Source organism: Hyaena hyaena, unplaced genomic scaffold, assembly GCF_003009895.1.
Source record: "Hyaena hyaena isolate Hyena2069 unplaced genomic scaffold, ASM300989v1 scaffold_132, whole genome shotgun sequence".
NCBI classification, from domain to species: Eukaryota; Metazoa; Chordata; class Mammalia; order Carnivora; family Hyaenidae; genus Hyaena; species Hyaena hyaena.
In genome coordinates this window covers 820,924-833,434 of record NW_024080764.1, presented here as the reverse complement: position 1 = coordinate 833,434, position 12,511 = coordinate 820,924, and the positions used below count along the sequence as shown (strand labels likewise).

The window sequence follows — 12,511 nt, the reverse complement described above, 5'->3', positions numbered from 1 at the left end:
AAGTAAAGCTTTGGGGGTCTTATAATACGTGTTTCATCAAAATGTTGATGAAATCACAGTCCTTAACCAGGATCTGGGATTATCGTAAACCTACCTTGAACCTGTAAAAAGGCCCCTTGACGCTATTAGTTTTGGCTTTGACTCAAATAACCACGTTAATGGTCGGAAACAATGGACTATTATACTGCCAGCTTTTCTGAAATCAGCAATTTAAGCAAACTGTTCCAACAAATGATTTAAATGAGGTCTACATCAAAGAAAGGAAATTTAGGACTGAAGAGCCCAGTTTTGTCTTTCATTACTTCTTTTAAGCCTAGATATCATACATGAGCTCTAAAAAGTCATTATGACTCTTACACAAAGATCTCATATGCTGATAGAAAGCTGAACACAGTGAACCCTATTTGGGGAAACTACAAATTTACAAACTAGGCCTTTTTTCTTAGAGTATGTTTTTTTAAGTTTATTAAAGTTTATCCCTTGCTACTGGCAGCAAAATCCACAGTAAGCTATATTGTTTTACTTTTACTAAATTTACATTCTGAAATAATTACCTAATGGTTTATTAAAAAGATGTCACACACACATCGTATGTTACTCTGTGTGAGATTAACATGTGGTTTGGTTATCTTCAAAGTTGTATTTTATATCTCAGAAATGGTGAAATGCAAAGACTCATTTCTTTTAATGGATTATGCCTTCTGATCTATTTTCAAGACTATTATAGTTCTAAGTTATATGGAAGCTATTAGTGGAGGCCATCTATCCAATTTTTTAAATCTCCAGTTAATTGTTCCAATAAATAGACTATATTTATGAAGGTTTTCAATAATAACCCTTCTATCAGGAAATTTGGCAGCATTAAATGTACCAGGATTGATAATAATTATGTTTAAAGATCAAACAATATCATTTAAATTATGGCTCTGTTTAATCAAAAAGACCAAATTTATTATTTGGGTTGCAAACACTTACCAAATATGCATTAATTAATACAAACAAAAAGTATTTTTAACTAAACGCAGAATTTTTTATGTATTATACTTCACTGACCCATGTTGCCTGAAGAAAATAGAATAAAAATTAACATTTTAAACCACAGTTATAGAAGCCTTGTTTATTGAAAAGTGTTTATTGTGTGTCTGTATAAAGTATTTTAGGAGGCACACACACGACTCAGATCTTAACCCTTTATGCAGCTAGTGATAAACAGCTAAGAGCACTGAACCTGTATGAATTTTTTATTCTGATACATATAAAGATAGATCACTGAAGAGACCTCCCCCTAATCCTCCTCCTTCATATCACCTTCTTCTTTCATTGAGCATCTAAATGGTTCACACAATGTGCTAAGCACTTCATATTTATTAGTTCACTGAATCACCCACAGCAATCCTAGGAGGAAGACATTTTACTCCCATTTTACGAATAGGAAAAGACTGTGCAATTCCTTTTTTTTAATGTTTATTTATTTTTGAGAGAGAGAGACAGAGCACAAGTTGCGGAGGGGCAGAGGATGAAGGAGACACAGAATCTAAAGCAGGCTCCCGGCTCTGAACTGTCAGCACAGAAACCGATTCGAGGCTTGAATTCATGAACTGTGAGATCATGACCTGAGCCAAAGTCAGATGCTTAACCTACTGAGCCACCCAGATACCCCAAGACTGTGCAATTATACTACTCTACAGAATGCTTCCTAACAGTAGCAGGAAAAAAAAAAAAGATGTCTCCTTAAGAGACTTAAGAAATATTAAGGATTAATTTTCAAGGATACATCTCAATTAATTATAAAGAGCCACAGAAAATTATCTTTGCAGAAAAAGAAAACACTAACCAAACTCTACCTCAATCATCAACCAAAATACTCAAATTTCTATGGACAAAATAAATGTTACTGAGAATCTGATGCATTTTTAAATGTTTTGGAAGGAGCTGATGAGAAAAACAGTCGTAACAACAAGTGCTTTTGCATAAGCACTTCATAATCCTCAAACCACTTTTGTGAGCATATAAGTAATTTGTTAATTATTTTATTTCCTATCAGCTCATTGATGTTTGCATGATATGTGTATTTATTTTTCAACAAATGAGAACACTGAAACTCAGACAAACTGAGTGACTCTCCCAGAATCCCGCAGCTGGTATGTATCAGTGCAACCCTTGATTCATCCACACAGATGTGACGTCAGCACCAAGGATGCCCCGAAGACTGAGAAGACAAACTGAAGAAAGTCTTTCTCTAAGGAACTCAGAGCCATGTGAGCAAACACTGAAATGCAATAAGGGCAGTACAGAGCACCAGCAGGTGCATCAAAGGGGATCCCTGAGCTGCACTTGGCTGAGGCCTGTGTGCCAAGCTTCCTTGAGGATGCTTACCTGCACTGAGTCTAAGGAAGGAGGGATTAGCACTTGGAAGACCAGGCAGGTAGCGGATAGGGCATTTAGGACTATGGGACCAACATAAAGAAAAGCCCAGAGGTAAGCCACATGGTGACGGTGCAGGAAACAAACCTGTAAACAATGGAGTGCTCCTTCACTGAAGGGAGTGGCGAGAGGGGACCGAATGGCCAAGAGGAGCACTATTAAGTATGTTGGATCATACTCTGGAATGGTGGAACCATGACAACGTTCAGATTTGTGCTCTAGATGGATGAACCTGTTGTTCGAAGAATGGGTCCCATGGTGCAAGATGGAGGCAAGGACACTGGTTAGAAATTAACAGACGACAAAGGCCTGAATGAAAACAGTGATGCAAAGGTGGGAGAGGTGGTTGGAGGGTTAAGAAATATTTAAATGGCAGAAATAAGTAGGATTCCATGACGACTGACATGGAGAAATGCGAGAACAAGGCATGACCCCCCATCCCTTAGCTATCTACTGGCGTGTATCTGCAGGCTGCCCTGGTCTCCTGGGCAGAGAATAGGACAGAATTCACTTTCTGCCTCCTACTCTGCTCCCATTTTCACTGCATCACTATTATTTCCTACAAATTAATACTCACACTCTGGGTTCACAGAAACCTGAAAGCTTAGACAAACCTCTGACAGCTGCTTCTTGTTTTACTGAAACTGATAACTGCTCTCCAATTCCTAGTTCATTGGAACATGAAGTAGAGGTCAATCATAAACTGTAGTGCCTGAGATATTTCAGCAAAGCTGCCTGTTTGAAGCATGTGGTTCACCAGCAGCAAGGAGAGAGACTCGAGGAAACGTCCCATTAGCAGCAATTAAGTCAGGCAAAAGACAGCGTGGGCCTTTTTTTTTCTGCCTTTGTGTCTTCCTGGTGTCATGTCAATCTCAGACTTTAAGGCTCACTCTTCTAGAAGCTGTCAGTCGCTAATCAATCCTAATGAGAAAGCACTCTGTTCCTTCATTGCATAGTAGGCATAAATACTTATGGGAAGCACCAGACAAATAACGAGTTTTCAGAATAGAATGCACATCCTTTTGAAGATTCATTTGAATATTCCTACTGTGCACCAACAATAAATTAAAGTTGCAACATCATTCATGATATCATATTTTATCATTAAGAAAATAAAACAGGTGATGAAATTGAGAGAATGGAGTCATTTCACATCAAAGGAAGACAAAATGGACAAGCACTTATCAGAAAAGAGCTGGGATTTCATAGAAATCCCACTCATCTGGGAACAGAGCATCACCTGGTTTAGAGATGTTTGGCATCTACCTTTTTTTTTTTTTTTTTTTTTTTTACAGAGCTGTTCTTGAAAGGGCAGAAAAGCACTGTTTCTTGAGCTTCGAAGAATAACTGGTCCCTGTGAGCGGCCTGCAGAGGAGTGCAGTGAGGTGTGAAGTAAGATCTAAATGTCCAGCTTCCTGTCGGACTGGCCCAGCACTAGGGGCTAAGAGAAAAGAGGGGACTAAGTGTCTCTTTAGTTCCCATTGTAAGACAGACAAACAAAAGTGGGATTAGATTTTCTTAATGGTCCAACTCACCAAAGATAAAATGTGATTGCTTGGGGAATGGCTGGGGTATGGAAGTCTGTTTTCAGTCTGGTTTCCTGTGACAGACACAGTGATGGGAACATGATCATTCTAGTGACAGAGTCACAAATTCACTTTGGAAATAAAATTGTGATAGTAATAATAGCTGCTTTATCTACAACACTGCAAAGGGAGTGGAAAGATTGACAATACCCTCCAGTTTGCCTTGTTTAAGCAACGAGCATCACTGAAGCAAAGAATCAGACAGACTTTTAGAGGCAGAGCACAGACTTGGAACTGGGAGAAATTTGGAGTTTAACTAAACTCTGTGTGGCCTCATCCTCCGTCTTTCCCTCTGGATAGCACTCCTCAAAAATGGAATTATTTAAAAAGCTATCTATCAACATGACTGTCTTCATAAACATATCATTACTAATTTCAAAGGTTTGTTATTAATACTGTAGTAAATAAAATTATCTTTCTTCCTTTATTTTTCATTTTGTGTGTTGAAGCTGTATCCACCATGCTTTTCATAAAAGCTAACCAAAGGGGGGAGGGGAACTCACTTTTTTAATTGACCATGAATTGGTTCACAAATAAAAATCAGTAAGAAATGTAACATAGTTATCATGTGATTTCAAGAACTTCAAGGTTCACCTGGCAAGCATCTAACAGATGCCTAATACGTAGGTCTAGATTACGATAGTAAAATAATATGAAACAAACCTGTGATCATTCTCAGAATACCAACCAGGGGCATAAATTTTAGCCCTTTCAATGGCACACTATTTAGAAACCTGGCAGGGAGCCTCTCTGCATCTATTTTGTTCTGGTTAGATTTTATATTTTATAGGTATGTTACAACATATGAAATGGTTATTAATACCACAGTATATATCTTTTGCCTTAAAAGATGGAGTCATCATACAACATAAAACACAAGTCCACAAAAGAATTCATTCCTACCAAGACAGAGCCCACATTCCTAACACTTGTCAAAAGGAGACATTAAAGTGCAAATACAACAATGCAATCAATCAAAACTGAGATGACATTAAAAAGATGCCTGATTTTTTGTGTGTATTTTAGGTTCACAAAGAGAATTCCTGAGGAGGTGTGGAGATGTTATACACATGGAAGGAGAGTAGGGGCAGACACACATTAAGTATAAACATAATAACAATGATGTTAGCTTGAATTTATAGGTAACAAAAGTTAAATTATTCCAGAGAAGAAGAGAATATTAGATTAACCGAATTTTCTGTTAACCGGGAGTTAAGTAGAAACACTTTTCTGTTGTAATCATTCCAAACCGTATTATTTCACCATTATTATTGGCCATATAATATATATCTATTATTTTTCAAAAAGTCAAATTACTGCAGAGTCTTTGCATTCCATTCTGACAATCAGTTTCAATGATATACCGAAACTGACATGTAAGTTAAAGGAATCTGGATATTCTTTCTGAAGAATTGCCTAAATATTTATGCAGCCCGGAATGCACATAATTTTAATTGAAAACTCTTTTTTTAATTTTTGAAAAGTTTATGTATTAATTTTGAAAGAGAGAGGGCAGGGAGGGGCAGAGTGAGAGGGAGAGAGAACCTCAAGCAGGCTCCGCACTGCCAGCATAGAGTCTGACATAGCACTCGAATCCACAAACCCTGAGATCATAAGCCAAAATCAAGTCAGATGCTCAATTGACTGAACCACCCAGGGGCCCCGAAAACTTAATATTGACAAATTTCATTACCATTTGCCTCTTTCAAGAGTAAAATAAAATCTGCTACGTTGTAAATAATCAATGTTTTGATTTGGCTCCATAATTTCGTATTTGGCCTGTTCAAGAAGAAGTAATGCATCCAATGTCACATTAAGATATGTATGTGGTACAGGTCTCAGGAGTGCTGTTACTTGCTAATAACAGGGTGTGACCTCATATTGTATTCATGGCTTGATTGATTAATTGAAGCTTCCAAGTGGTCATAGAGAGGAATAAGTAGTTTTTGAGAATATCTGCTCATGGATCATCTTACGAGTCTTAGAAAGAATTACCAGGAAACACCCTATTTTAAGCAAAGGTAACCTGAGAATCCAAATGATTAGAAAACATAACAACAATAACAATCCCTTGAACATAAAATGTAATCTTTTTGATCATTTCTATCACCAGATGGTCATTATTTTCATTAATTTATCTAATTATTTCGCAAAACTCCAATGTAAGTCTAGCAATAGAGCTTTGTTAGCACGTACACACAAAACTCCATTTACCAAAAAAGACAATAAAGTTGGTTTTGTAATGAAAATGTAATATTTTATATTTGAGAAGAGTTTTGAATAATTTTTACATCATAAATTATCAAGACTACATTAACAGTTCAATTTGTCAATTACAATAGCAGAGAGTGAACAATCCTGTCTAGAATTATCTGGACAGTACTAAATAAGCAATAATTATTAAAAGTAAGCAATAAAGCTATCAATATGAATTGATATGAACTAATATGAATACAATGCTCCTTAGTTACAAAATATTTACTCTGTAAGACAATAAAGGATTTTTTATATACAATTTAATTTAATCCTTATAAAGGCTCTGAGGTTGGTACTACCATACCCATTTTACACATGGAGTGACTGAGGTTCAAGAAGTTTAAATCACTTTTTCTAGGTCACACAGTTAGTAAATGAAAGAAACTGCTAAATTCTGACTCCAATGTCTATGCTCTTAGTTATACAATTCTTTGTCATACATTATTTCCAACTCTGATAAAACCCAATCTCTAAAGAAAAATTTTAAAGTCCTTTATTTTTTCTTTCAGTTCAAGTAAGTCTTCATTCCAGGGATTCATGAACTTGCTTGTTTAAAATAAAAAATAAAGGGGCACTCAGCCAAATCAGTTGGTAGAGCATGCGACTCTTGATCTTGGGGTCATGACTTAAAGCCCCATGTTGGGCATAGAGCTTACTTAAAAAAATAAACCAAAAAATGAATACATAAAATGAAGTAACAACTTCCCGTGTTCAGACCCAGATCTCTTGAATCAGCTTTTCCAAGGGCATTTCAGGTAAGTGGTATATTTAATAAGATTCAATAAGTTTAGATCTGTAAGTTCAAATACACTCAGATAACAAACTTCAGATCACAGACCACTAGAAAGCCATCATTAGATGGCAGTATCTTCAAATTTGATCCAATGGAACCTAACTGTTAGCATTCAGAATCAAAGCCACCAGTAGCTGCCTCAATTTCCTGTAGGATGTCCCTGTGATATTTTTACCACTGAAGCAGAAGGTTGGAGTCCATATTCATATTTCAAATTGTAACAAGTATTTATTGGATAATTTGTTTACTATATGTCCAATATGATGCTAAGTGCCATGAAGACTACACAAGTACAAGAAAACTCTTAGAAGGAATACCTAAAGAAATATATACAGGTAGAGTTGCCAAGAAAGCAGAATTGGGGTTTCAAGAAAAAAAAAATGGAAAATAAGAAGTGCTTCTCATATCAAGTTTACTTTTTAACATTAGAACTAATCATATCTGTTCTAGGGGTGAAAATATAATGGTCACCCATATTTAAGAATGCCCTCACCCAGTAATTTCTGTCTGGAGCACAAAGTTTTGTTGCCTAACATCCTCCCAAAATTAAATATTTATTGTATGAGGGTAACGGAAAAGAGGCTTATTTTTGAGCCCATACTGACTCCAGTAGTGCCTGACCCACAAATAAAATATAGAAATCAAGAACTACACTACTGAATATCTTATTATAATTGTTTCCTCCTATCAAACAGAGTCATTTCAAATTACTTTCCTTTGTAGTAAGTAGTATTTTTCTGTATTCAATCTCAACTGAAGGAAAAAAAAAATACAACTTCTCAAGTTTCCTTTGAAAAGTCTGTTGTTGTTGTTTTTTTAATTAGTTATCTCCTACAGTTGGGGATCATGTTACTTCTTTGGCATTTTATGCATATTATTCTAGAATGTTAAAGATATTTTCACAGTGATGTTAATATCCATATTTTATTTTAATATTTAAATAAAAGAATGGCTTCACAGCATTATACAGATCTTTCATAAGTTTACAGAAGACCCAATGCAGTTGAGGTAAACTATTCTAAATTCCCAAAGTAGTTTCTGGATTTGATCATTTATACCCAATTTCCATTGAAATTCAGGCTCAGGGAGTAAGAATTCCACACGGAAAACTTAAGGCTGAATTAGCTTTGCATTCGGTTTAAAATTGCAGGAAGAAAAAAAAATTAATAAAATTACCGGAAGAAAGTCTATTTTGATTTCAGTGTCCACTCTAGGCACAGCAAAATGGCTCTTATTAATAAAAGCATCAGACTCCCAAGGCAAAAGACTTCAAAACATAAAGTGAAACAGATTTCTTTGACTAATGTGATACACTAATCAACCTCCCTGTCACAACTGCCTAAAGAGAGACACACCTTTTCATGTCTTGTCTTCATCCTGGGCTCCTTTCACTCCCTCTGGTGGGCTTTTGAACTGGGATTTGACATCTCTTAAATTTGTGCTTTTTCTAAACGTAAAGGGGTTTCCTTTTCTTACAGTTTTAGTCTTACATGGAGCTCAAGTCTAACTTAGATTAAAGAGAAGTAGTCTAGGCCTTAGAAATTCAATGTTTGTTCTTGATCTTTTCTTTTCCCTTTTTTTCTTTTGTTTTTATGAGGTTGAGCTAAAAACCCCAAAGTGGGACATAATGGCTTTACAGACAGAAAGAAAATATTCTTTATTCTTTTTTTTTTTTTTTTAACTGTAAAAAGCCCACAAGGCTCCTTTACAGAAAGCCTATAGTAGAAGCACTTCTCAAAAGGCACCTTTTTCTTCATAATAGCCTTAGAGGAGACAGTGTTCAGAAAAGACGACAACACTAAGTGTTACTAATGTGAGACCCAGAAACAAGCTAAGTGGTTTAGGGCCCAAATCCCTATTTACTCTATATCCTTGTCAAAATAAGGGAGGTTTTTTTTCACCAGCTAAATATTTTTTAAAGGTTACTATCTCTCAAATTCCACAATAAAGATTTTGTCCCTAAGAAGAAAAAAAATGAGGGAGTTCTCAGATGAGACATAGTTAGGAATAATCAGTATGGCCTCGTGAAGAAAGGAGAACAGGGTCATGAAAATGAGAAACATCTGGATTGTGGATACAATGGAGGTGAAAGAACCATTTCTACACATCAGTTTAAGATGTGAGTCTGATGTTCAAAAACTTGCCACATCGAATGTGGCATCCATTTGGGTTCAAATAACATCAAATAATAAACCTTTATCAGAATTAGCAAAGCACAGGTGCAATTCATTCATTCAACAAATATTTATTGAATGTCTGTTATACCACAGGATTGTAGGAACAAAAGAACGTGGGAAAAGTCCCTACTCTGTGGATGGATCTTACATTTTAGAGGGAAACAGAATTTTCTTATTTTTGTGTTCTGAATTGTACAGACCCTTGAAAGCATGCGGTCTGAAGTAATGGTAGATTTGTTTCCAGTTAAAGACAAAATTTTTGTGGTAATAGCTGTTATCTAATTAAAAGATTAGAAGGGCTCTGTGTTTGTAGGTCCAGAGATTAAGGCACATACTCTCCATAATTTTAACAACTTAATTCAATTTCCTGTCACAAACGCTTATAGAGTACCCATAGGCAAAACAATAACTTCTTTTAATTATATTTGAAATGAAATATTTGTATCACTATTTGAAGTCTATATTTAATGTGGACTATTCAAACAACTAATATTTTCTTCTAATATCAACATTATATTTCATACGATAAAGCAACCATGACAAAATCTTCTCCAAACCCTACCTTGGACAGTCAGAGTAGCTGACGCTTCCGCTTTTCCAACCATATTTTCTGCAACACATGTATATGACCCCATGTCACCAGCCATCACCTTCCGAATTTTCAAGGTATGATCATCTCTGATTTCATATCTAGTGACAATACAGAAAGCACAGTTAGTTAAGTGACCTTCTACTTGAAAAATCCCATTATTTAGAAATATGACCCACCTAAGGAATCAAAGAGACAACATGCAATGTTCCCTTCAGAAAATTTAAAACTAAAGGTGAAATGTGGCATTCCTCTAAGAAAGCACACAGACAGAAAGAACTTGTTTTCATATTTATGTTGAGTAAAAAATTAAACTACTTTCTAAAGGAATGTTTTTGGGCAAAGTTGGCATTTATTATTTCCTTAAGCTATGGTCCCCAAACTAAAATTAAAAGACAGTGACTATTAAATTCTTATTATACGTCAGACTTTGTTCTAGTTTTCACCTTTTAAAATTCTTATAATAATTATATAAAGTATTATACTCATCTTCATTTTGCAGATGAGAAATTGAAGGCACAGGAAAGTAAGGTAACCTGGCTTTGGTTCTCTGCTGGTTTAGTGGTAAAGTTGATTCTGGAACCCAGGCTCTCATTCTAGAGTTCACTTGCCTTGCCTCATCTTCTCTCCCCTTCAATATTGGGTTTCTCCTGAAGTTTCACTTCAATATTCTTTTTACTCTACATAATATCTTGAGTTATATTAGCAACTGTACTTTATACATTGATCAGCTGTGCATACAATCCTAACCCTATTTCACTGAAGCTCCAAATTCATAATCCCAACAGACTAATAGTTAGACATCATCTCCTACAGGTAGCTAATATTTCATATGCTAAATACATGTTTCTTTTCTTATCCCATCATATAAACCAACTCCTCCTAATACAATCTACCTAGATCTCTCTTTGACAGCTCTCTATATCTAACAAATCATCCAATTCATCAGTTTCGTCGAAGAAATTTCTGCCCACCATGGATCTTTATTTCTATCTCAAGTGCCACTTCAGGCAATCTATATCTCTTATCTGGACAAAACAGCAATGGTGACACTGCCATTAGACTTCCCCTGCATTCATGTAATGTCCACAGTGCTAAAATATTATTTTCTTTAAACGGTAATCCTGTTCAGGGCACCTGACTGGCTCAGTTGGTAGAGTATGCAATTCTTGATCTTGGTGTTATTAAGTTTGAGGCCCATGTTGTGTGTAGAGATTACTCAAAAATAAAATCATAAAAAAAGGATTCTTGTTCACTCTAAATCCCCTTGATTCATTTCTGTGCATGTAATATGATTGAAAATTCTTCTGTCTATTACATAAAGCCCCTGATAATTTGGCCCCAGTTTCTTCAACCTGATATCCTGTAACTTCTTGCTACATGCCCTAGTCAGGCTAAACTTTCCACCCTTCAAAATGCATGAAGTTCTTTCTCAGATCCATGTCTATGTTGTAATGTCTCTTTTCCTGGGACGCTCTTCTCTTTGGTCTTGCTTTGTAAATTTACACATATTTTTTCAAGACATTGCTTACATATCACTTTCCTTTGAGAATTTTCTCCTGATTTCCTATTCCCACAGGTCTACATTTTATGTGACAAAGGGTTTGCTATGTTATTCTGTATCTATTCTTACAAATCTCCTTTGGGAGTTCCTTGAGAGAAGAAACTATGTCTAAGCCACTGTAACCCCAAAACCTTGCAAAGACTCAACATGTGTTTGCTGAATGAATGGACAGAGGGCTTAAAGACAATACCTGGAAGCTTCATTTCACTGTCTCATTCCCTAAGGCTGCAAGTGTACCTCTGTTCTTCGACAATTTAAAGACTTGACAGATATCAAAACACTATGACTTCTACCATTCCCTGGTGATGTTGTAGCTAAGGAAATAGACTCTTGCTTTTGTAATCGGTTCATACCTATATCTTTAATGTTGTACCTCCCTTCCTTTCCTATCTACTCTCATGCAAGAAATTGGTATTATTTGTGCTCTGGTTGAACAGAAGAAAGCCTATATAAGAAATATCACATTTTACAAGGGGTCCCTGGGCAGGGGAGGGTCATGAATCTATAGCTCTTATGTGAAACCCTCAGAGGAAGCATGACAATGTCCTGTTTCTGGCCCCTGATCAAACAGTCTAGAAAAGACTAGTCTAATGGCATATACGCAAGCAGTGGTCTGATGAGAACCACAGAAATTCTGAATGGATGAATCATACCATGAAATTCTGATCAGTATTACCTGGATTTGGGTAGTTCTCCATCGTCTTTCCTCCATCGTACCGTAGGCACAGGGTCACCTCGGGCCTCACATTTAAATTCTGCACTGTCGTCCACAGTTACTGCCAAGTTACTAGGTCTCTTTACAAATGATGGTCTCTCTAAAATTAGAAAAATCCATCTCAAGATCAAATAAAGCTAAACAAACTAAAAAAAAACCCCTCACAAAAATGTAGATGTTCAGTAAAGATATATATAATATAAAATAATATTTAGAAAATTATTCCACATAGCTCCCTTCTTCTAGAAGCCCCTCTCTAGGTTTAGGGTTTTTCCCCCCCATGTCTTGGTGACTTTATCTCAAGCCACCTTACTAATCTCTTCTCTCCTCTCCTACCCCATCCAAAATATTGGTCTACCTTCTAAAAAAGGTCATTTCTTTCTTCCCTGTATAAAGATATTGAAAAG

The 12,511-nt window shown here is 36.0% G+C and overlaps 1 protein-coding gene across 1 annotated transcript in view; it reads right to left on the bottom strand.

Moving 5' to 3' along the window:
- ROBO1 (roundabout guidance receptor 1) overlaps positions 1-12,511 on the bottom strand; it is a 404,959-nt gene that overhangs the window by 100,064 nt on the left and 292,384 nt on the right. Inside the window, exons 5-6 of the mRNA XM_039237973.1 lie at positions 12,066-12,204; positions 9,799-9,926 (exon numbers count right to left, since the gene is read on the bottom strand). Coding sequence (XP_039093904.1) covers positions 9,799-9,926; positions 12,066-12,204 — 267 coding nt within the window. The remainder of the gene's footprint in view (positions 1-9,798; positions 9,927-12,065; positions 12,205-12,511) is intronic.